The 26,927-nt window shown below is 40.0% G+C and overlaps 1 protein-coding gene across 1 annotated transcript in view; it reads right to left on the reverse strand.

Moving 5' to 3' along the window:
- Positions 1–26,927, reverse strand: part of LOC311042652 (leucine zipper protein 2-like) — a gene marked incomplete at both ends in the record, with an annotated part of 179,641 nt that overhangs the window by 22,743 nt on the left and 129,971 nt on the right. The window contains 3 exons of the mRNA XM_084053520.1: positions 5,609–5,671; positions 7,706–7,768; positions 22,379–22,441. Coding sequence (XP_083909646.1) covers positions 5,609–5,671; positions 7,706–7,768; positions 22,379–22,441 — 189 coding nt within the window. The remainder of the gene's footprint in view (positions 1–5,608; positions 5,672–7,705; positions 7,769–22,378; positions 22,442–26,927) is intronic.

Raw genomic sequence — 26,927 nt, forward strand, 5'->3', positions numbered from 1 at the left:
TGAATGAGGCAGAACGTTCAAGAAAAAACACAAAAATATCTTTCTCAGTTTGTCTTCTAAAGGAAGAAAGCGTGAACATATCCCCCTTTTCTCAGTTTACTAGCCTACAACAACAAAAAAAATCATTAATATTTCAAAAGATTTTCAAAAGTTTATTTAAAAAAAAAAAAAAAAAAAAATATTAATACAACTAAATCACATCATCATTTCTCTTTTGGGTCTCGAGCCTAAAAGATTGCATTACACCCTCTGCACCCAGCATCATCACAAGGTCATTGTGTTTGGTGTGTCCAATCATGTGGGTACTGATTCTGACATTGTGTCTTCCAGACTAGTGTGTCAAAGTCAAACCTTTTTTTTTTCTGCACTGAATCACTTCTAAATGTCTTTTCAGACGAGGAGCGATTGGCGTGTCGATAATTCATTTTCAATGAGAGGCGAGCGGGCAGGCAGGTAGGCGCGGTCACTCTGACAAGCGGCCGTTAAAGATTGCATGCACAGGGGTTAGATGAAAGACTGCTCCTTGCCTGTTGCCATGAGATCCCTGAATTACAGGTATACAATAGTTTAATAGTATACAGTATTTAACCGTTCTTTTGTGTGTGTTTTTTTTCACCTTTTTTCACCCTATATACTTCACTGACCACCTTGGTCAGTGAAGTATTAGCCTCGGAAACCCATGCCTTTTTTTTTGTTTCGAAAGAAAAAAAGTCTGGGGGAACCTTGCAGGAACGCTGGTTTCGGAGTGGGAGTGAACCTTGTTATCTCCAAACCAATCAGAGTGCAGAGGGGTGTTGCTCTAAATTTGGTGACATCAGCGTGTTCCGTGCACAGGCCGGGGGGGGGGGGGGGGTGGAGGGGAGGGGAGGCGGACATAGATTGATGAAGCAATAGGATGCGGCGCTGGTACCGAGCGCAAGGCTTTGGATCCAAGGCTTTGGATATATCATTTATATTGATAAATACATATTATTATATTTCTTTATAGGCTGTACTGTAGCAACTTGCTATTGCCTATAAAGAAAACACAGTTGTATAACTATAGCACCAGGGATACATTATAGTCTGTAGTGCACAGAAAGCGTTTCTATGGTTACCACAGATAGAGTGCCTGGCGTGTATTGGTTTAAACAGGCGAGGTATCGCTCCCCGTCTGAAAACACCAGAAATAGGTGAGAACTTGTGGGGGGGGGGGGCGAACAGGTGCACAACGTCAAATAAAGCCTTCATGTTTTATTTTTGTGTCAGATGGGAAGAATCAGTGGTGAAACAAGTACTCAAATGTTTTACTTAAGTAAAAGCATCAATACTGCTATTAGAAATACTAATACAAGTAAAAGTCAGAAATTCAGAATTGACTTGGATAAAAGTACAAAAGTATAGCTATCAAAATGTACTTCAAGTACCAAAGAAGAAAGTACTCATTATGTAGAATGTCCCATTTCACAAGTTTTCAAATGTATAAAATGTATGAAAATCTTTTGAAAATAGCAGATCTACAGGCTGTCTCTGCGATATAGTGGGGTAGAAGTTAAAGCACTGCTAATTGGAAATAAGTAAAGTCAAAAATACATCAAAATTGTAGTTAAGTACGGTACTTGAGTAATGTACTTTACACCACTGGTGCTACGAATGAATTGTGAAGTGTCACCACCGCAGGCTGTTGGTTTGAAAGTGTGAAATGGGCCCTCCTGTCTCTGAATGCAGTCACTGCCAAATGTCTCACAGGAGAATTCTGACACACAAACATTTCTCCAAAGTTTGTATTGTTGTGACTGATCTTGCCAATGAGAAACAACCTTCTTTTCCCAGTGTTCAGGTGTGCTGGGACTGTGTGGGTTTGAGTCGTGAGAGACTGAGGCACGGCCTTTATCTCATGCTTGCTGCTTTTACCTACTGTAGCAAAACTGGATATTTTTCGGAATAACTTTCTGCTGAAAACCTTTGGCATTGATATTGCTCAGGTTTATTCTAAAGTTGGTATCTGTGTGATAGTGGTTTAGTTGTAGCATCCGGTGTGGATGAAATGAGCAGTAAATGTGAAATTCCATTATTATTATTGAGCGGATAATAATATTACCAGAAACACAAAGAGCTAACCCTGAATGACCATAACAGGTCTGTAACTCTGAGAGTGTACAAACGGTTCCGTTTGTACACTCTCAGAGTTATGGGGGTCCTTGAAAATAAAACGCTTGAGAACCACTAGTACTAGTGGACAGCTAATGTGCCATAGTGTCATACATATTCTGAGGAAAACCTGGAGACTGGCATCCAATAATTGGGTCTTATGATTAAAAATAAAATATTGATGACCCCTGGTCGGAACTGCCTGTTGTGCAATGGTCAACTAACATGGCATGATGGTGACATACATTTGAGAAGTGTCACAGTCAGGTGTCAGAACTCTGAATGACTCCTGCAAGGCTGATGGTATCGTCGTCGTTATCTTAAATGATTCTATAACTGCTCTCTCTCTCTCCTCCACTCATTTCAACACTGCCTTTTCTCAATGACTCAATGATACCATTCCCTCTGTCTTCTTCTTTTTCTGAGGCATTGACGCAATGATACCATTTATTCCCTCTGACCAGTGGTGGAAAAAGTACTCACATTGTTTACTTAAGTAAAAGTATCAATACTGCAATGTAGAAATACTCTGTTACAAGTAGAAGTCCGGAATTCAAAATTGACTTGAGTAAAAGTACAAAAGCATTGGTATCAAAATGTACTTAAAGTACCAAAAGTAAAAGTACTTATTATACAGAATGTCCCATTTCAAGTTTCCAAATATAAACATCATTTGAAAATAGCAGATCTACAAGCTCACAATGTGTCGCATCGCGACGCATTGTGAGCTTGTAGATCGGCTATTTTCAAAGGCAGTGTTGAAAAGTAAAATTACTAGGGCTGGGACTCGATTGAAAAAAAAAAAAAAATTAATTAGAGGCTTTGTAATTAATTAATCGAAATTAATCGCATGTTTAATCGCATATCAATATTTGACCTGAGAAGCAATTTCTTTTCAGTTAAAACAGATTTTGGTATATGAGTGAATACATAAGTTTAAGCAACAAAAAAATGTTAAAAAATATAAACATAATTTGAAAATAGCAGATCTACAAGCTCACAATGTGTCGCATCGCGACGCATTGTGAGCTTGTAGATCGGCTACTTCGGCTACAAATTGACAAAATATATACAGGGCTGAAGTGGTTACAGTATGTTTTGTAATACTAATACAAATCTACAAAGCAACTAGTAACTCAAGTTTTCAAATAAATGTAGTGGAGTAAAAGTACAATATTTGCAAAATTCAAAATTCCTCAAAATTGTACTTAAGTATAGTACTTGAGTACACGTACTTACTGTAGTTACTTTACACCACTGCCTCTGACCTTTAATCAGACCAGAGAAAACCATTGGTCATCTGCAACACTTGACTGCTGCTTCCCTTCACTCATTGTGCATCATTTGACAAGACGAAACACTAAGATGTAATCAGTCCCGTCAAATTAGACTTTCTTCCACGAAAGGAAAACATTTGAAAGGACCTACGAATTTTGTGACGCTTGACAGAAAGCAAAACTTTATGCCTTTCAGCTAATTTGAATAGGGTTGTTGTAGCTGAATGCGTAGAGAGGAAACAAACGGTCACTGGTTGGATTCCTGGCGTCGGCTAAGCCGACTGGCCAGAAATAGTGATCAAAAGCTATAGCCTAATTAGAATACTGCAATTGTTTCTGTTGTGTAGATGAAGCAGAAACGTTGGCAACAAGAGTCTGAAATATGCCATTATATAAACATAATAATATCCAAAATCCCTCACTCTCCTCAGCTGTTTCCAAAGCTCATTTGTTAATTGCTTGGTCTTCTTCCTCTCAAGTTAAGTCTATTATGTTCATATGGCTTACTCAGCATATTACTTTTAACGTATTGCATATTGCATTTCTTGGCCCCCATACAGCTGCTTGCAGCTATATTTATTATTTATATTCAACAATAGCTAAAACAGCAGATCTACACTACAGCACAAGCTCACAATACATTATATTGCAACACATTGAGAACTAAGGGCTATTTCTGCTATTTGTCATAGGAAGACCTTTTTTAAGTGATTACGTAAATGTCCACCACTGAATGTTTCTCTTTCTTTCTTTTCTCTCTTTTTTCTTTAAAATCAAAGCCTGGATTTAGTGATGAAGGATTTACAGCCTGTGACACCAGAAGTCAAGGCATCAATCAATCATCCACAGACCATAAATAGAATAATAAATGAATACCCTGGAACAATATATTCAGCCATTGCACAAGCAGCATATAAAGCCAGATGAGGAATGAGCCATTTTTGTATTCATTTCTGTCACCTTTTGAGAAAGCTTTATAAATGATGGGTCTGAGAGGATCAAATGGTACATTTATGAAATGACAGTCAGTTACTGCATGGTATTGTGGCAGAAATGTCAACTGACATTTGTCAACCTCAGCAATGCAAACAACAGCCTGAAGGTCAGCCTCTGTACTGGTAATTATGATGGCAGAGTTTAGATACGAGAGCACTTAGTCCTTACAATAGAGATGGTGTTGTGCCCTACAGTATGTATTCAATCATGTGAGCTGATATTTCACACAGACATAACGTAAATGAAATGTCCCTCACTAAGTGTTAGGGGAGTCCTTTGGGGTCCGAAGGGGGTGGCAATTTCCACCCCCTATAGCAGGGGTCTTCATGAGGGGGTCCCCTATGGGGTCCTCAGAGTTACTACAGGGGATCCGTCAAATCTTTGTGTGATATGATTTTTGATTTTTTACCTTAACCACTTGAACCCTAGCATCCCTTTTTCTGAGGAGAACTTTATCTACATTATCTTTGCCAATATATCTTTGCCAAAAATAGCCGATCTACAAGCTCACAACGAGGCGTTGTGAGCTTGTAGATCGGCTATTTTTGGCGAAGAGGTATAAGTGTAGAGGGGAAAAAGAGCAGACCAAGTAAACAAAAAAAGTTTAATCTGAAACACAATTTTATACAATACAGAGGGGGTCCATGCTTCATCTCTCTCTCAGCTAGGGGGTCCTTGGCCTGAAAACGTTGAAGACCCCTGCCCTATAGCATTCATAATTAATCTCAAACTCAGTTCCTTTTATGGATGTCTTCTCCACCTCTGAACCATTTTTGCATATTAATCTAATCTTAGATCAGTGCTGAGTGCATCTCAATCCACGCCTGTCCATTTACATGTGACTTGTGACACACGTTATAGACGTGTTTTCGTGTCTGCAACCATAAATTCATCTTTCTTTCTTTCTAAGCCACTTTGTTTTTCTTCAGACACAATGTCTCTGTTTCAGATTTATCATTCCAAAATATCAGAAGTATTATATCAGATCAACTTAATCCTACACAGTCCATATTGTCTCATCATTGTTAAGGAAATAGAGGACAACATTTAACGTGAGTGAAACTCAGTCCAGGGGATTTGTTGTAATGGTGTGAGTGAATGAACTTGTAGCACTGATAGGATCATTCTATCCAGGTGGTCCTAGTACCCGTCTAGCTCCAGTCTGGAACTGTTACAAAGACCACCCACCTTCAGTTTGAGCTTACCTTAAAAATTAAATCCTTTTTCCCATAGCGCAGTTCTTTCAGTTGAGCCTGGATTTTTTTGGACTGCAAGGGGAAGATAAGAAAAAAAAAGAAGTGTTAGCTTATTCAAATGAAAAGTGAAATTGGTTTTAGATCACGTAGCAGGATTCTGCCAGCCACCGCAGAGGAGGCCTTTTGGGGAGAGTTCCCTGGGCCAAGCTGTGGCTGAAAGGGAAGGACAGACGGAGGAAAAGAAAATATCAAATTGTCCCCTTCACTGAACTGAGAAGCCCACACAATGATGCTGCCATGCACTGGCTTCCTTCCCACTGTCTAGAGTGGAATGCTCACTCACCCACTACAGTACAAACTGTAGAAAACCACATACACAACAAAAAAACAGTGGTTTGCAAAATGCAATCCGGGGACCCCAAGCGGTCTACAAGCTCTACAACACGCTGAGCTTGTAGATCTGCTATTTTGGAACGCAAATCTTATATGGTGGGGCCCTAATGTAATTTTGTGTTTCTTTTTTATGATATTCTTTATCTCGTTAATCACTTTACAAGAGTATTTTAATGTCCCAAGACGGCCATCACTCGCTCCATGTAAGTGAATTCACAAATTGAATCCTGGGGCACTTCATAAAACTCAACCAGGTTAAATACATATTGATGAAGCTGTAAAACTCACAGTGGACACGCCATATATTTGATCTGGGGTCATTAAGTCTGTTTTGTTGTGCACGGGTCATAAAGCTAAATGTGACCCAAAAAAAAAAAGCTCCTTCTGATACGTTCAAGCCCAACAGCTATTTATTCACAACCTACAGGCTCACACAATTTTCATATGAAATAATATGTAAATGCAATTTCAATGTAGCACAATTTGATGTCCAATCTGCTTTGATAAGTCCTGGTTTGTAGCTATCCATGGTGCTGGAAGGGAAGGAGTCCTGGTTTGTAGCTATCCATGGTGCTGAAAGGGAAGGAGTCCTGGTTTGTAGCTATCCATGGTGCTGGAAGGGAAGGAGTCCTGGTTTGTAGCTATCCATGGTGCTGAAATGGAAGGAGTCCTGGTTTGTAGCTATCCATGGTGCTGAAAGGGAAGGAGTCCTGGTTTGTAGCTATCCATGGTGCTGGAAGGGAAGGCGTCCTGGTTTGTAGCTATCCATGGTGCTGAATGCTAGGGATCCCTGGGCTGTAGCTATCCATGTCATTTCTCCTTGCTCTCCCTCTCCCTGCCACTCTTTTTCCAATTGAAAATATGAGAGTTTGTGACTGTTGTATCATTTGGAACACAGGCAATTTTTTTGTCCATTTCCTGAAAAGTGTTGGTTTCCACATGACAGTCAGGATCTTAGGAAAGGAGTCAGGGGAGTCAAGGGACCTTATTATTTTAAGTTATTCATATATTATAAGCGGGGGTATTAAAGACGGGGTGCCGTGATTTTCAGTGATCCCCCCCCCCCCCCCAAAACATAATCATCAGGTATTATGGTTATACTAGGAGGAAGATTTTTTTCAAAAAAGTGTACAGACAGTGTTAAAATTACGTTTTTATGTGGACACGCCTCCAGTTCATTAAGTATACCTGGTTCTCACCTTAGCACCTCCTCCACCACCTTAGCACCACCCACCTGTCCTAGTCCCTCCTCCTCCTCATGCCCACACCTGTTGTGTTATGATAATGAGGGGGAGGGTATATTTTACTATATGTCACTAAAGGGCTGTTTTTCTATTGGCACGTTTGACCCTCAAGGTTTCAGCCTCCAGGTAGAAACTCAAAATAGTCAGAGAAGACATAAAACACCATAAAAACACCACCAGGGGGCTTAATGAAGTTCTATCAACCTCATAGACACATGCAAAACAGAAAAAGTGCAAAACCATGGCACCACCTCTTTAAGAAATCATTGTTTTGCCCCATATTCCTCAATTATTGTTATTATGAATGACATATTGTGTATTGTGTGTATACCGTTGAAACTACAGTAGTTGCCATTTAGTGCTCCGTAAAAAAAAAAGGGAGTGATTAGGCTTCAGGCAGGGCTACCCTGCTACACATGCACTAAACAACAGTGTGATGAAACAAATATTGTTCAGTGTGGGTTCTTACCTCTTCTGCGTACGCGTCACAAAGTTTGTTACCCGACATGAGCTTGTTCTTCAGACTCTTGTTCTGGAGAAAAAAAGTAAAGAAATGGGTGATGTTATTGGAATCTGTTAATGTCACACACACACACACACACACACACACACACACACACACGCACACACACACACACGCACACACACACACACACACACACACACACACACACACACACACACACACACACACACACACACACACACGCTAGCACACAGCAGAGTTAATGAGCTGGAAGGAGATTATTCTGTGATTCAGTGGGTAAATCTTTCTGAGCGTCAATTCCAGACACTGTCCTCTCCTCTCAACCTCTAAAGAAGAGTCTCTATGAGAAGGAGTAGCGATGAAATGACAGCTGTCATAAAAACGTACATATGGAGGCCCCCAGAACATCCCCAGAGTGACAATGATATCCACTAGAGAGCTCATATTTCACACTACATTATCATCGCTGTCAGGCAGAAAACTTGTATCTCCATATTTCGTAAATTAATGCCCTACCTCATTGTACACGAGTGTCGCACAAAAGGCAGTTTTTTAAGTGAAATTGATTTGGTTTACGTGTGTCTGTGGATTTCTATAAATATTTAACCAGTGTAAAGTATGATTAAGAGTTTGCAAATAAATAATTACTACATTGGATCCATTGGAACACATAGTTCTGTAAAGTAACTAAGTACATTTACTTAAGTACTGTACTTAAGTAAAATTTTGTATTTGTACTTTACTTGAGTATTTCCAATTTCCAATACTTTTACTCCACTACATTTATTTTGAAAACTTTGGTTACTTTGTAGATTTAGATTATTATCACCAAACCTACATTAACTCTTTGACTGCCTGAGTATTTTCATAAAGTACTCCCCCAGAGCCAGCAATTTTCTTTTTTTTTGCTATTTTTTCATTCAAATGAATTCTCTTGAGTGGGTATTTAAGCCATACTACAGTTCCACCAGTAGAGAGCAGCAAATGACAGCTTGATCAGCTCGCTGACTCGTTCTACCCCCCCCCCCCCCACCCACCCCAAACACTGTATAAGTCATAACCGGATGTGACGTGTCCTCAGATTGTCTGATCGGCCAAAAATACGATGTGATACACGGTCTGGGTGACTGATCATCACCCAGACCATAGATTATAGAAGATAACCTCTCCGTTTGTCTTTTCTACCGTGTGAAAAAACGTATTTTTCCCTATTCTATATGACCGCGGGGAAAAAAAAAAGAGAACCGGAAACGGAACCCCGGCCTTGAAACCGGATGCAGATGTGGGTGAAGTAAGTGGAACTCGAAACCTAGATCGAAATATTATAGCATAGCGCGATGAGAGATTAAACAATGAACGCACGTCCAACGCGTCTAACGCGTCGACGGCACACTGAACAAACTAGCAATTGACGCGTTATCGAGTCAGCGGCCTTCAAAGAGTTAACCACTTCTGCCCTATATACATTTCGACCATTTGAAAATAGCCGATCTACAAGCTCACAATGAGTCGCATCGCGACGCATTGTGAGCTTGTAGATCGGCTATTTTCAAAAGATGTTAATGCATTTGAAAACTTGAAATAGGACATTTTGATGCCAATACTTTTGTACTTTTACTCAAGTAGATTTTGAATTCCTGAATTTTACTTGTAACAGAGTATTTCTACATTGCAGTATTGATACTTTCATTTGGGTACTTTTTCCACCACTGCCTTTTTTCCATTTCTTGAAAAGTAACAGTTATATACATGCAAGGTTTCCACCCGACAAAGACGATCATGTCACAGTACATTATGCAGGATTATGTCACACAGCACATTATGCAGAATGAGTGACACTGAGCCACACACGTCACAAAGTGTTATTCTCCATTGAAGCGTGGCTCATGTTGGGAGCTTTGAAAATAAAGGAGACACTGTGAAAGGCTGTCATTATTTTCATTACGCTTCTGTTGGAGATAATATGAGAGAGCAGAACCTCTGTGTTCCTGCAGTGTCCTTCATGAATGACTGCTTCAAGAACAGCACTATTATAACCAGACATCACGCACGCACGCCACACACACACACACACACACACACACACACACACACACACACACACACACACACACACACACACACACACACACACACACACACACACACACACACACACACACACACACACACACACACCAGCACTGCTTTCATGTATTCTTGTTTTCTCTTAACGATGTCACACTCAGAAATCAGATGAGATAATTGTATTGATTGCAAGGTTAGGATAGATAGGTCACAAAGGGACTATCTATCTTCTATGTTCCATTGTCTTCTGTTCTATTAGTGTCTCTGTACGTGATCACATCATCGATGTATAGATTAAATATCTACTGTAACATGAATGATATTAATATGTACCATTAAGAATGCATCATAAACAAAGGACATGGCGAGGTTGATGCTATAAGTGGGAGTCTTCTCATCCAATGAACATAATCGTATAAAAAGGTGCTCTAAGAGAAGACAATCTAAGTGAGATGACAATGAAAACGGGCACGACCGATTCAGCAAAAGGTTTACCCAGCGTGTGCTGGACAGAATAATTGTTGATTATGATCAAGTATGCAGTCTATATATTTTTTCTAAGCACACATTTCAGTTCATCAGACTATAATAAATGATCCCACTGTGCAATCAGGAAGACTATTTAAAGACGAGACTTAGAGAGAGCTGAAGCTTTAGTATGCTGCTTTTGTTGGCTCGTAATACGAGGAGCATTGTCAGGTACAGCAGTAATAATAATAATGCACTTTGTAGAGCACTTATCTAGACAAAGTGCTTTACATAAAACGAAGAATATAATCAAAGAACAGAACAAACATGTAACACTGAGATGTAAGCGATGCAAGCCACCGCGAGCCAGATTCCAAATACAGTATGTAACAGATAATGCTATGCTGGCTTTTAAAGACTTTTATGACTAAAATGTACTTGTATTTGGCTCACATTCAAGTTGAACATTTCAACCAGTATTATCAATGCTGGTTGAAATGGAGCCAAAGCTTTCAGCCAGAACGCTCGTCTTGCTGAGTAATATGATTCTCATTGGTCTTTACAAGACAACACAGTGACTGTGGATGCAGGCAGGAGCTGCTAAAGCAGTGGGAAAACTGCCACAACAATCACTATGAGAAACAATCATTATTATAATATTTGCAGTGTAAGCATCGTAGCTTCCGTTTGTGTTACAATTCAAAAAGTTGTCCTAATATATATATATATATATATATATATATATATATATATATATATATACATATATATATATATATATATATATATATAGCTTACTGTCAATGCCACTACATGAGGAACTACAGATGTGCCACTTCAAAACTTCACACGTTACTGTTCTTTCCCTGAAAGTGCCCTGAAAATGCATTTTTTCCCTCACTGTTCTGCCCTTAAAAATGCACTGTTTTGCCCCTGAAAAGAAGTTGACATCCATATACATGAGAACAAAAGAATGTGTGTTGAAGAAGGTGTCAGACTCATTATGAGGCGAAAGGTGATTTGAAGAGGTCCTTGACCAGTTGCTCAAATTAATTAGCATCATAAAAGCAGTGATCATCAAAATAATTCAGCATTTTAAATGCCCTTCTTTGTCCCTCTTATTGCCCTGGGAATCCCCTGAAAATGTACTGTCTTGGCGATGGCAGGACATTTGAAGTTTTGAAATGGCACATCTGTATGTATATATATATATATATATATATATATATATATATATATATATATATATATATATATATATATATATATATATATATATATATATATATATATATAGCTTACTGTCAATGCCACTACATGAGGAACTTGTAGTTGTTTGAGCTGTAATCCTTCAGTGCAAAACCCCCATATCTGTGTGGAGAACTGCACTGTTTGAGCTCTGAAGAGTGAATGAAATCCCCCAGAGTTTATATAGACACTGGACCCTGAGAGAGGAGAGAGGAAACCTCATTACTGCTGCTGTTTGGGTGAAGTCGTTCCTTCCGTGTTTATGGTTCCTGAAGCTCCATCTCCAGAAAACAAAAATTGAACTTGAAAAGCTGGAAAGGTTCTATTCATTCAGATGTAGTGACTCAGAATGAGAGCAGAAAACTGTCCAACACTACTCTGGTGAGATCCTGACATGAACATAGAGCTTCGGAGAAAGGCATTCTTTGCTTTACAGGGACCACACAATTTGGGAATGATGCAAGTTATGAATGCATGCCCCAAAACCGGTTATCCAATACCTGTTGTACCTGTTGTCAGTCCCCTTTATGCCCATATATGGAGATTTCTGTATAATGCTGATTGGTCTGGTTTACGAGATAAGTAGGCTACTGGACAAACACAGTTTTGTATCTTTGTCATCGCCAGTGATACCGCAGCAAGCAATACCATGTGCATTAGTGCTGCACTGGCCTGGGTTCCAATCTGACTCCAGGCCATTTTCTGCAAGTCATCCTCTCGCACACGCACACGCACACACACACACACACACACACACACACACACACACACACACACACACACACACACACACACACACACACACGCACAGAGGCCAGGCCGTTACAGTAATGTGGCATTAGATAAAAGGAGTGAACTCCTGCTGAGAGCTTGGCCTGAGAGCAATAAACAGAGACTGTAGCAACAATGGAGACAGTGATGCTCATATCGCTACGGCAACAGCAAAGCTTTAATATCCTACATATTTACACCACTCTGAGTTCACGCTGAACTACATAAATATCACACCCTGGAAACCAAGTCATAGAATGCAATTAATAATGCATTATAGCTTACATACAGTCTCTCTCTCGCTCTCGCTCTCGCTCGCTCTCGCTCTCGCTCGCTCTCTCTCTCTCTCTCTCTCTCTCTCTCTCTCTCTCTCTCTCTCTCTCTCTCTCTCTCTCTCTCTCTCTCTCTCTCTCTCTCTCTCTCTCTCTCTCTCTTTCTTCAGTGTCCTGCATCTGAATAAAGTATAAAATGCCCTGAAGAGATCTAGGAAAAAAGGGGGAAAAAATACCAATCAATGACACACAGGACATGACACATGGAGGTCAGAACAAGGTGTACCATGACGTAATGACGTTTAAAAATGACCACTGAGTACTTCAAGTGAAATAAAATAGAACGACATGAAATAGGAACAATGTGTGTGTGCGTGCATGCGTGCGTGAGTGTGTTTGCGTGCATGCACATGCGTGCGTGAGTGTGTTTGCGCGTGTGTGCATGTGCGTGGGTGTGTGTGTGTGTGTGTGTGTGTGTGTGTGTGTGTGTGTGTGTGTGTGTACTTGCGTAAGTACAGTACTTACGCAAGTACTGTACTTAGGTAAACATTTAAGGTACTTTTTACTTTACTGGAGTGTGTCCAATTGCTATACTTTTACTATACATCTCAGAGGCAAATATATATATATATATATATTATACATATATTATCACATTATAAAACATACATTAACCACGTCAGCCCTATGTTATACCTAGGCTATTTGAACATAGCCGATCTACAAGCTCACAACGCGTCGCATCGCGTTGTGAGCATGTAGATCTGCTATTTTCAAATATTTTAGTAGTTTTACTTTTGGTACTTTAATTACATTTTCATACCAATGTACTTTTACTCTAGTACATTTTAAATTCTGGACTTTTACTTGTAACAGAGTATTTTCCTATTGCAGTATTGGTACTTTTACTAGTAAAGAATTTGAGTACTTTTTCTACCACTGCTGCAGGGCAACGGTTTGAAGGTCAGGTGGAGGTCATTGTTTGCTAGTTTGTTTATCATCAGAGGGAGGCCTATTGTTTTAAACCACATTGATATGATGCTTTGATTTGATTGTATTGTTTTTCAGACCGAGAGGCTGGAGGGCAGATGAAGGAAAATCAGATTAACTAGGTTAACGACAGAGAAGGAATAGATCGGCGATCCTCAACCTTTGTAATGCATTAGGCCACGGAACCACATTTGGAAAATTGTCTTTCTCTCTCGCGATCTACGCTGCGAAATTTGTTTCTCCATATACATGAGAACAAAAGAATGTGTGTTTAAGAAGGTGTCAGACTCATTATGAGGCGAAAGGTGATTTGACCAGTTGCTCAAATTAATTAGCATCATAAAAGCAGTGATCATCAAAATAATTCAGCATTTTAAATGCCCTTCTTTGTCCCTCTTATTGCCCTGGGAATCCCCTAAAAATGTACTGTCTTGGCGATGGCAGGACATGTGAAGTTTTGAAGTGGCACATCTGTAGCAAGATGAATGGGTTTATCTCTCGTCTAGGCCGTCCTCAGACGAACCCTCCAGCAGCATTTCTAGTCATCTGAATCCTCCATGCATGTGTATTTTTTTGTGTCATTTTAGATTTCTTTGGCTATTCAAAAATAGCAGATATACAAGCTCATAGCGCGGCACCGAGTGCCGCGCTATGAGCTTGTAGATCTGCTATTTTTTTTTTTTATCGTGAACATTTGTGCAAATCTTTGAATATATAAATTATATATTTTTAGAGCGAACATTTGTAACTGTAAAATGTCTTTACTAAATTTAGACATGTAATGTCTAAATTTGTCTATTGTTGCTATATCAGTGGTGCTCAAACTTCTTGTCAAGGACCCCCTAAATTATATGTTTTTGGCCGCCGATCCCCATCAAAATATGTTGTTCGAGACCCCCCCCCCCCTCTCCCCGAGACGCAAAAATATATATATTCAAATATTTGCACAAATGTTCAAGATTTAAAAAAAATGGTAGATCTAGTATTGCTACCATGGCATCTTTCTTTAGTACATCCACGTATGTTGCTGTGGTGGGGACAACCTCGTGATCCATGCCCATGTGTTGAGCTCCCACGGCACATGGTTGGCCGGCTGGGAAGCTCCCTGGTTTCCATGGCAGTGACAGTGACAATACAAGCATTGAGTAAATGCATTGAAGAAGTCCCAGAACTTTCTTCAAGACAAGACAAAACGGAAGTAACAGTTTTTGGAGCCAAAAGGAAGTACTGATTAAAAGTCAGAGCTCAGCTTCAATCGGTAATGTTAAAAACCACAAGCCTAGCAGGAGACCTTGGTGTAGTCTCTGAACTGAATTTCAACATCCACATTAAGACAATTACAAAGTCAGCCTAGTATCACCTATCAAGGATTAATGGACTTAAGTTTCAGCGGGATTTGGACAAAACCTTTAATGGTGTCTGTGCAGGTATCCCTATAAAAAAAAGACGACTGCAGTTGATTCAGAACACTGCTGCTCTAGTCCTTACTAATACCAAGAAAGTGGTCAAATGGCCGAAATGTATATAGGGCTGAAGTGGTTAATATATGTTTTGTAATAATAATCAAAATATTCAAAGTAACTAGTAACTAAAGTTTTAAAATAATTGTAGTGTAAAAGTATAATATTTGCCTCTGAGATGTAGTGGAGTAGAAGTAAAAGTACTGAAAATTGAAAATACTCAAGTAAAGTACAAATACCAAAAAAAAGTACAGTAATTAATTAAATGTACTTAGTTACATTCCGCCACTGTCTCCATGTCCGTCATAGAATTGATTTCAAATGACCACTGTTGGTTTATAAAGCATTGAATGGTTTAGAGACAAAATACATGTCTGATCTTCATGAAGCCTCCAGACTTCTCAGGTCATCCTGGGACATCAGGTCTGTTTTTCTGAACCCAGAGTCAAAATGTAAATGTGGTGAAGTGGCGCTCAGGTTTCATGCACTGCTTATCTCAAGGTTTAACCCGCGCCGCAAAGCGATATATAAATCAACGACTCGACCCGCCCGCGACCCGCGGGGGAAAAAAAGAAGATAATCATGAGTGAGTGTGAGTGAACTGCTGCGCGACACCGTAGCCTACATCGCACGTCAGTATTCACCTGTTTCCTAGGCTGTGTGTTTTCCACTTCCTGTCGATTTCATTGGATATCATTGGTCATCTGACCAGTTTCATTGGATTTCATTGGATCAAATCGACAGGAAGTGGAAAACACACAGCCTAGGAAACAGGTGAATAAACAAATTAATATATGTTTTGCCCTTTACATCTCATTCAACCTTAATATGCAAAACCTACAGCTTGTGTTTAGTTTTGTTAATGTTATACATGAATGATGGCGCAAGGGAGGTTGATTACTTGCCTTAGTTGCCTGAAATGTGTGTCACCAACTTTCGCCACTAACACTTTATCCATTGCAGACAGACAGTCACTGTGCTTGCTTGTATAATATCCACGACCCATACGAGTTCTGGTTTTGACAGGTTTTATTATCGTCCAGTGGGCCAGCTTGGTTCATATTCTATCACTTCGGGACCCCGGTTCTGTTTATCATTACACCCGAGCGAACCACCCGTACGCAGCGCTGATTAGGAGGAGATGCAGCTGTGTAAAGCTTCATTTGTGCTCAAAAATAGCAGACGTACAAGCTCACAACGCGGCGCGTTGCGACGTGCTGTGAACTTGTAGGTCTGATATTTTCAACGCACAACACCATGGTACGAAGAATAGGCTGATCTATCGGATAACTGCAGCGCTGGCTGTGAAACACAGCAGCACCAGGCTGTCGGGAATGAACCCACACTGACATTGTCAGATCACGATAAAAACTTTAAATAATTACGATGGGTTTTAGTGGTAGTTTTATCCAAATATTAATATTAATAATAGGTTCATATTAATCACTAATAGTCGGTGTGATGAAGCCGCTCCTGTTCCGCCACGGTTACAATAACTACTCTTTCAGATCAAAGCATCTGTTTTGTGAAGCGACTCATCTTCGGATGACATTTTTCCACGTAGCCCAACCTCTCCTTGAATTTGAATGGTTGGCTGGAAAAAGAAGTGACATTGATGAGTGACGGTCCTCTCCAAAAAGGAGCCATCGGCATTCTGACAAAAAAGCACCAGGAATTCACATTATAGACACTTCCACTGACTATCCCTCTATAACTAATTGCCCACAACTTCACACATTACCCACGCAAGCAGCTTCAGCCATATTGGGTTTGGAGACAGTATTGTTGAAATGCAGATGAGACATCTGCAAACAGAATTCTGGCCCAGTTTGGTGTCATCTCCTCCCCTCCCAGGACCTTAATGTGAACTGAACACAGTCCAGCTGATCTGATGTGACGTTGATGAATGTGGGATTTAATTATCCTCTCAAGGGATTTCATTGCCAGCACTGTGAGGCTTTTGGGTGGGCTTTTGGGCTTTTTGGGGGACAGGAATGTTGCAATGTTTCCACGTACAGGGGTAATATCCGGTGAGTTTGGGATATACTTTTACCATATATGTATGTCCATTTTTCAATACTTTATACTTTTACTCCACTATAGCTCCGAGGCAAACGCAAGGGGACGTGACGCTGTGCGTCTGATCATGAAAGTAGCTTGTTATGTGAGACTCACAGCCCTCAGCACAAGGCAGACGCCAGCCCTGAGGGCTGTCAGTCAGAAAGAAGCATTTGATTGGTCAGGCCTCCGACCAAAATAGTAAAGCTCCCAAACTTCTCCATGCCGAGCCAACATTTAACAACATTTAACACACAACATTTAACACACCCCAACATTTAACACACCCGTTGTGCCAAACGGGTGACGAATTGGGACAGATTTGACAGTGCCACGCCCATTTCACGATTCGCGTCGCATATGTTGGTGAGGATGGATGATTTAAATCGGTATGCAACTCGAACGCGGGCTGGGTCATCAGAAGCGGACTTCACACCACTCGGCCTGGCCACGCGCTCACATAACGGCTGGCTTGGGAGTGCATTACAGCATTGGTTCTCAAAATGGGGTCCGGGGACCCCCAGGGGTCATTGTGGGGGTTCCAGGGGGTCCCCAGCTAAATGTGTTAATATAGCATCACAATAATTTTAACCACTTTAACCTTTTATACTTTGGCTATAAAAAAATAGCAGATATACAAGCTCATAGCGCGGTAGCTTGTAGATGTACTATTTTTTTTTAAATCATGAAAATGTGTGCAAATCTTTGAATATATATATATTTTTTTTTAAGCGAACATTTGCAACTCAAATCTTTGCTTCTTGGGGTTCCTGGAACAAAATATTTTGAGATGGGGTCCGCGGCCAAATACATATATTTTTGGGGGTCCTTGAAATGAAAATGTTTGAGAACCACTGCATTACAGGGCTCAGGTCCGCTTCTGGCGGCGCGCATGCCTTGTTTTAAATGTTTTTAGAGAATGCTTCAAACTATTACGAGTTTGGAGTGATCACTGCTCTTCCGCATTCAAATGTGGGTGGGACTACAGGAAGCATTGCAAAATGGCACGACTCAAACTCGTCACTAAAGTACAATTTGAGAGCATGAGAATATGTTAACCAAGTAGGCTACTGTAGCAGGGTTTACGTGTTTAAACTCGGCCCTCAAATTTATCTCAAGTACATTCCTGTACTGTTTACTGACTGCAAAAATCTCTCCACATAAGCACCTAGCAAAACACTGAAAACCACTTCTGTGGTATTTCACACTTTATTATCATTATTATTGTCTCCATGCCCACATTTGTGCCATTTCACAGAGTGAAAACAATGCTGTCTTGGCTGGTAATAAGTTAACAGGAGTCCACTTCTCACTAAAGACCTGAGCAGAGAGAGTTGAGCTCATGGCTGAGCTGTCTATATCAATGCACTGTGAGAATCTGATGACTCCCAGCAGGGTACAAGTCTATCTCTAAATCATTCTGACTCAAAACACACATAATAAGCCATGAAAGCCAATCATTGATAATGACTGTACAGAGGATTGCAGTCATAAAGCTTCCTGCACCGACAACAAGGCACAATTTAGCCTTAGATCCAACATGAAAACAGATTATAAAACAACCACAATGAGAGACTGCAGGGTGTAAACAAAGAGTACGACTGGCTTCTGAAATATTGCAAAGTTGTCACTTATCACAACTTTCATCATTATCCAACAGTTGAAACGATTAGTTTTACAGTAGAAGAACTTTAGGCAGAGAGAAGTCTCACCCCTCTAGCTTATTTCTAATTAGAATTATTGAGTGTGTTACTTTTGTCCCCTGTTACTTTTGTCCCCTGTCTCCCCCTAAGGCTGAAATTGTGGGTCATTGGTAATCTCCATCATGTGGTTATATTGTCAGAACAGCCTATAACCTCAGGAGGTTTCAGAAGAATGCAATATAACTGCACCAGAGTGGTCTCTACAGGATAATACCTTAATGCCAAAATCCATGTGACCTTTGCTTTTGTTGCTCCAGTGGAATCTCCTCTGACATGTTACACTCATTGTAGATGCAGGGGAATGTTCCACATGATTCCCTGGATGGAGCCGCCACTTAAATGTCAGCATGGTTGCAACAGATGTCAGAGAAGATCCCAGACGACCCCTCTCTGTATGTCACTATAGAAAAGACCCTCAAATCTGATAAAGACCGTTTTTTGAGCCAAGACTCACAAATGTCAATGCTATGGCAGTCGCATGACGGGGTAGAAATGCACCTAACACTAACCCTAGCAACAGAGAGCCAAGACTCTAAAAATGTCAATGCCACGGCTGTGGTTCCCAAACATTTTCATGTCAAGGACCCAAAATTCTTATTTGTATTTGGCCATGGACCCCAATCTGTAATGACTTAGAGAGAGAGAGAGAGAGAGAGAGAGAGAGAGAGAGAGAGAGAGAGACCATACCACAGAACTGATATTATTACAGTCTTCAATGACATCCTCTTAAACACATGGCATCATTTCTTACTGCATCATTTGAGTTACAAATGTTCGCTTTAATATATATTTCAAAGATTTGCACACATTTAAAAAAAAAAAAAGTTCTAAAATATCAGATCTACAAGCTCCTAGCGCGGCACTCGGTGCCGTGCTAGGAGCTTGTATATCTGATATTTTTTGAATAGCCAAAGAAATCTAAAAATGACACACAGATGCGTTCCCGGTCTTAATGGGTTAAAGGACAGGGACTTCATTGCGTCCATCTAGGTGATTACATGCCTGAGAGGACAAAAACGACATGCCGAGTTTTGCAATGCTCCATGCTGGGATCTCTTCTGTTCTACATCTACACGCGTCCACACTGGCTCACATTATGGAAAACAACTACATAATGTTCCAGTACCAAAATAATTATGCAGATGACACACGTATTTACATAAGCGTATCACCAGGGGACCGAGGTCCAATGCAAGCACTGCAAACGCGCTGAACAATGGAACTATTGGATGTGCCAGAACTTTCTTCTATTAACCCGGTGAAAGAATGACCGGGAAGCAATCCGTGGCATTTTTAGATGTATTTGGCTATTCAAAAATAGCAGATCTACAAGCTCGTAGCGCGGGAGCTTGTAGAGCTACCAGCTTGTAGAGCTACCAGCTTGTAGAGCTACCAGCTTGTAGAGCGGCTATTTTCAAATAGCTGAAATGTATATACTGTACTGTTGGGCTGAAGTGGTTAATGTATGTTTTGTAATAATAATCGAAATCTACAAAGTAACTAGCAACTACATTTTTCAAATAATTGTAGTGAGTGAAAGTACAATATTTGCTTCTGAGATGTAGTGGAGTATAGGCTAAGTAAAAGTACTGAAACCTGGAGATATTCCAGTAAAGTAAAAGTACCTCAAGATTGTACTTAAGTACAGTACTTGAGTAAACATACTTAGTTACTTTACACCACTGTATAGAAGGATACTTTTTTAATCATACTGAAATCAAAACAAACAATCCATGTATTTATTAAAATAAATGCTATACACAGTGCTGCTTTCCTATTGTGCATCCTTGCATGCATGGCGTTCAACCATCAGATTTAATCTTCTCTTATTTGAATTAATTAGTGTGTTGCTCCAAGGCATCTGGCCTCCACCTATAAGACTGTAGCATCAGTAGCAGTGAGCCAGCAGTTGTTCTTTATTTGGCCTGCTTACTAATTAGAAAATCCCACAACTATTCTTTCTAATCACACAGGCTGCAAAGAATCAGCCAGGGTTATTATTCAACCTTGTGACCAATCACATAACTCTACTGTATCAATATATAAGTCCCTGCAGGGGATTTGAACTAAACTAAACTGTATGGGTTGTGAACATTTAAAACACCATATAGGAATGACATGTTCATCCAAGTCAGCAGATGACGTTTCAATGTGTTGCAAACAACTTAATGTAGAGAAATAAAGGCATTTTCAAGATTCAGCCCAATTTATTTTTCATTTAATCACTTAATGTTTGCCTATTATGACATGCCCAGAATAGGGCTGCTTTAGGGCTCATGTGGCTAATGTGTTTTAGTATATTGTTAATCATATACTCTTTAATTATATCCATTAATCAGTCAGACAATGCTGAAAATTAGTTCTGATTCTAAATACGTCTGTGTCAGATTTCTACTCCAATATACTGTACTGTAACATATTGCAATACACATTTAAAGTTGCAATACATACAATTATGAAATGACATTCAATTTCACCTTTCCTTGTGTGGATATCAGACATACTGTAGCTTCCTGTAATGCTTAATCTGAATCAATGAATATAAAATATCATACAAATAACACCATGACAGACCAGCACGCTGTCCTTGTGTTTACATCTTGGATTTAGGAAGCAGTTATTGCTAAGAGGAACTAACCAGCAAGCAATTGAATTCAATTAAATTAGAATGAAGTAGAGTATAGGATAAATAAATATGATTAATGTTAGACCAGCTCCTTATAAAAGCATGAATAATTCATCAGTGTGCATGAATGATGCTGCTATGATGTTCTACTTATACTGTATATTAATATAAGCTTGGTGAAACCTTGGCATTATGCTGCAGCAGTAGCAGCAGCAGTAGTGGTGGTGGTAGTAATAGTAGTAGTAATAGTTGTAGGAATAGTATTAGTGATAGTAGTAGTAGTAGTAGTAGTAGTAGTAGTAATAGTAGTCATTATAGCTGTTACTGTTGTGGTCGCTGATGCTTGTATCTTGTATCCGCAGTTGTTTGCACTGAGATACAGTCTGTCTGTCTGTCCACAGTGTCTCCGCCTGTCTCTCTCTCTCTCTCTCTCTCTCTCTCTCTCTCTCTCTCTCTCTCTCTCTCTCTCTCTCTCTCTCTCTCTCTCTCTCTCTCCCTCTGTGTGTCTCTCTCTCTCCCTCCCCCCCCCCCCCCCCCCCCCTCTCTCTCTCTCTCTCTCTCTCTCACACACACACACACTCACACTCACACACACACACACACACACACACACACACACACACACACACACACACACACACACACACACACACACACACACACACACACACACACACACACACACACACACACACACACACACACACACACTCTCTCTCTCTCTCTCCAACCGACATGGTCAAGGCAGATAGCCATCCACCCTAGAGACTGGTTCTGCCTGAGGTTTCTTGTTATTTTATTATTTCATTATTTTCATGCTACCGTCATGAAAAAAAAGCCTTGCTCGGGCCTGTGGAACAACACTGGGTCTCTGCTCTACATGTAACGTGTGTTGAGACAACTTGTGATTCTGCACTACAATAGTGCAGAATCATTGAACTGAATATCACCATAGTATAAGCCTTATGATGTTAAAATGTGTAAAACCGTACCTCTTGCTGTAAGTCTTTGATGGTTTTGGTCTTTTTCTCCATCTCCATCTTGAGAAATTTGATCTGAAGGCAAAAAGACAAACTGTGATGATTATCTTGATACTTGTCTTTTAAAATGAATCACACCTTGTAATATAAGTCATATTCATGTCTTATTATGAATTTAGCTAAAACATATATTCCTACCAACCGCAGTATCAACCAAGGAATGCACTTGGATATACAAGGTTTCCACCTGACGAAACGAAATGGCAAAACGCTTTGCAGTATATCTAACAGAAAAGCTAGATTGTCCTTGCGAGAGAGAGGTCAGGTCATCCAGATCATCTAGAGGACAAAGACTAACAGATTCATGGTGTTGGGGAAATTCCTGCTTGTTCTGGCAGGTAAAACACCAGCGGGTGGGCTTCAGGCAACCAGTTATGATCCGGAAAGTGTTGTTAATGACATCATCAACCTTTTTTTGGCATGTGGGCTGGGGCACAGTATTCTATTCTTCTACACCAGGCTGGGGCAGAGTATTCTATTCTTCTACACCAGGCTGGGGCACAGTATTCTATTCTTCTACACCAGGCTGGGGCAGAGTATTCTATTGAATGATTGAGATGCACTCATCAGCGCCAATATAAAATCTGATTAATGTGAAAATAACGTTCAGAGGTGGAGAGAATAATGCATTAAAATGTCCCCTGGGACCCAAAGTGACACCCCTGTTCACATAATATTCCTGACATTTGCAGTGACCGACGCAAGCGGTGAGCATTTTCAAAGCTTGCGAGAAATAGTCTTAGATCAACTATGCATCACTGAACTGCCTGAGGCCTGATGATGTCAATTGAACGTGACATCCTCTGTGAACCTGATTTTAAGGACACAATCATAGGGATTCTCTGCCAGGAAAACGAGACAAGGGCACTTCTAAAAGTCAAGACCTTTTGTTTTACCTTTTTGGTTCATTGAATTAATTGTGCATTTGGAAACAGTTGGCCGATAGCCCAGCTGTTAGCCCAAGGGACCCTGTAGCCCAGGGTGCTAGAACCAAAACACACCCCCGACTGAATACTGTATACACGTATACTGTATGCATATTAGGCTACTGCTGTTGTCGTAAAGAGATGAATGTCAGAGAGTTAAAACATGCAATATGACATGAGGTAGGATTCAAACACATTGGTGAAGTGTAAGACAGTACGGTAAGATAACCCTGTATGCCCTTGATTATAGCTAGTGGTGGAAAATTAATTAAATAATTAGTATGCAGTATGTCCCATTTCACAAATGGCCGAAATGTATATAGGGCTGAAGTGGGTAATGTATGTTTTGTAATAATAATCAAAATCTAGGAAGTAACTAGTGTAATGTTTATGATCTGACAGTATTTGATTTGATCCACAAGGGGGCGCTTTGTATTGCAGAATGTTAGAAACTCCACTGAAGGAGAGCGCCCTGTTGGTCATCATGTGATGATGTTTGTCAGGAAATGATTCTCATTACTACTTGGATGTTACTGAGTGAAGGAGTGAATAAAAACCTCTGGAGTTAAAGAATTGTTTTGGGGTAGCATTTAAGAACTTTATTACTAGTAACTAAAGTTTTCAAATAATTGTAGTGGAGTAAAAGTATAATATTTGCCTCTGAGATGTAGTGGAGTAAGTAAGTACCTAAGTAAAAGTACCTCAACAGTGTACTTAAGTACAGTACTTGAGTAAATGTACTTAGTTACTTTACACCATTGGTGTTGCCTAGGTCTTGTAAATGTCATCATCTATTGTTGCATGTTCTGTAACGTAAAACAAGACTGACATGAAATGTTGTTTACATCTTGGCTACCATAGTCTTGCAATCCCAGATTTGACCACCAGGCGACGCAAGCTTCACTGTTCTACCGCAGTTCTGGGGGCTTGGTTCAGAGTATGGGAAGCCATTGGCGACCCCTCATCGGCTGGCCTTTAGCCAATAGAGAAAAAAGGGAGAAAGTAACAAGAACGTGACGACTAGTTGCAGGGTCTGTTTATTGAAAGCTTTGGAAGCTGTACAAATATTTCAGGGCTATAGGGCATAGCAGTGGCGGCCATTTTATGGTGCCATAGATAGAAAACCCATTATTGTTCAGTTTCCCATAGAAATTTCCGAACATATTTGTATAACATGTTAAGCCTGGAACCAAGCCGCCCAGGCTCCTGGTGAATCATGACCATACAACATTTGATTCTGTTTCAAAAAATATTTGAATATTTAATTATATTATTATACTATTATACTATACTTAATAAATGCAATTTTTAAAAACAGAATCAAATGTTTTATAGCCATGATTCACCAGGAGCCTGGATGGCTTGGTTCCAGGCTTAAAATGATGTATATAAATACTTGTGTTTGTTGGTGAGACGGTATATTGACGACAGAGTGCTGCTACCAGTTTGAAGCACAAGTCCGCAGACATATAGTGGCTTAATCTGTCACTTAATGTTAGCGTCTGTCTTAGTTACAACAAGATGAGAGAGGGAAGTTATATTTTTCTATTGATTCAGTTTGGCAAATGATATTTTATGTGGCTCATTAGCTCAAGTCCTCTGCCAGACCCATCTCAATGATCTGGTGTGAATCATCAGGGACTATGTAATGTCTCAGTCAGTTGACTCCTTATATTTACAGGGAAACAGAGATAAGATGAACAAAGACTGCATTTGTATGATGAAGTAGCGTATTCATTTACGAAAAAAACATTAAAAGTTGAAATATGGAGATTAGAAGGTTTCTGCTCGTCAGCAACGATTTGTTCTATGGGGTCGGTCACCCAGGTGGAATAAAGACATTCCATCTCTGTTGTTGTTTTGTTTTGTTCTCGTGAAAAATCTGATTAAAGTTGAAAACATAAACCAAAACAAAGACTTTAAATAAGATGCACTGTCACACACTATGGGGCTTTCATGCGCTGTACATAGAAGATTATGCCGTTTAAACTTGTCCCTCGGGAGGGAAATAAACACTAGCTCCCTCATCATAAATGTCAAACCAACAGCGAAACGCTGCACACTCCATATTATGAAAATGGCAACGATACGCAATATGACTGTATCACTGTTTATCTGACAGTGTAACAGATATATTATGAATGTTCATCTTAATGTCACTGTGGGCGTTAAGCTTCAAGAGAGCGAGGAAGACAACTTTATTACAGTGGTGGCAATATAGTCTACCACAATGTAGAAATACTCTGTTATAAGGAAAATGTATAAAAGTATCTACACTATTTTAATGTAGCTATCTATAGTCTGTACGGCACTACGATGCATAGCTCTGCCATTATGATCTAGGCTAGCTATTGTTCATGATAATGTTCCTTTATATTCAATCCATCAGCTAAATTATTAAAAACAGATTTTCTGTGAAACGAGAGCTGAGTGTATATATTTGTGAAGACAAATGTTCAATCCCCCCCCCCCCCCGTTGCAGCTCTGTATGTAAAGTTGTAAAGTTGTGTCATAAAAGATGCATGTATTAACCACTATGGCACTCGATGTGTGGACAAATTTAGCCGTAGCCACATAATTATGCATAAATCCATGAATATTGAACCTCTTCTGAAGCTCGCCAAAAAGCGCTCTGAACGTTTCCCTGTGGAGCAGGTCCAATGTCAAATTGACAACGTTAATGACGGTGATGCAACACAATGCAATCCACTTTGTGAAGATTCAGCGTAAGTCTGCAAAGTAAATAGTAACTAAAGCCGTCAAATAATTGTAGTGGAGTAGAAGTATAATGTATAAACTACCTAAGTAAAATAAAATGTACCTAAATCAGGCACGTATAGTTATTGTCTCCGCCAGGCCGAAAGGCATGGCCGAGACTATGTTTTACAGCCTGTCCGTCCGTCCGTCCGTCCGTGTGTCCGTCCGTCCGTCCGTGTGTCCGTCTGTCTGCGAGCAGGTAATCTCCGTGGAGACCTGTGCTCCGAGGAGCACTTTTTCTAGTATAAATTGCATTACCGAGTAAATATACTTAATAACTTTACACCAGTGAGTAAGAGGTCAGGAGTTATTTTTGATCAACATATATTGAGCAATCTCAAATGTATTCTCCTCCTGGGTGCCTGTGTGCTTAATTATGCTGCACTTGATGTGCTGATAATGAGTTTGTTGTGGGAACAAGAGACTGTCAGAGAGAGAGAGGAGAGTGCATAATGTACTCATCTCCCATAGGAACACACACACTGGCTTCTCTGCAACATTACTATTCCTCCTAACCAATCGGTGCGTGTCTCCCTAGACCAGTGTTTCTCAACCTTTTTGGTGCCAAGGCACACCTGGCATAGCCAAAAGATCCCAGGGCACACCTAGATATACGATGTATGTGTGTGTGTTTATATATATATATATATATATATATATATATATATATATATATATATATATATATATATATATACACACACACACACACACACACACACACACACACACACACACACACACACACACACACACACACACACACACACACACACACAGATTATTGGGCAGGTATAAAGAAACCTTGACCATTATAA

Source organism: Gymnoscopelus microlampas (genome assembly GCF_963454915.1).
Source record: "Gymnoscopelus microlampas genome assembly, chromosome: 1".
NCBI classification, from domain to species: Eukaryota; Metazoa; Chordata; class Actinopteri; order Myctophiformes; family Myctophidae; genus Gymnoscopelus; species Gymnoscopelus microlampas.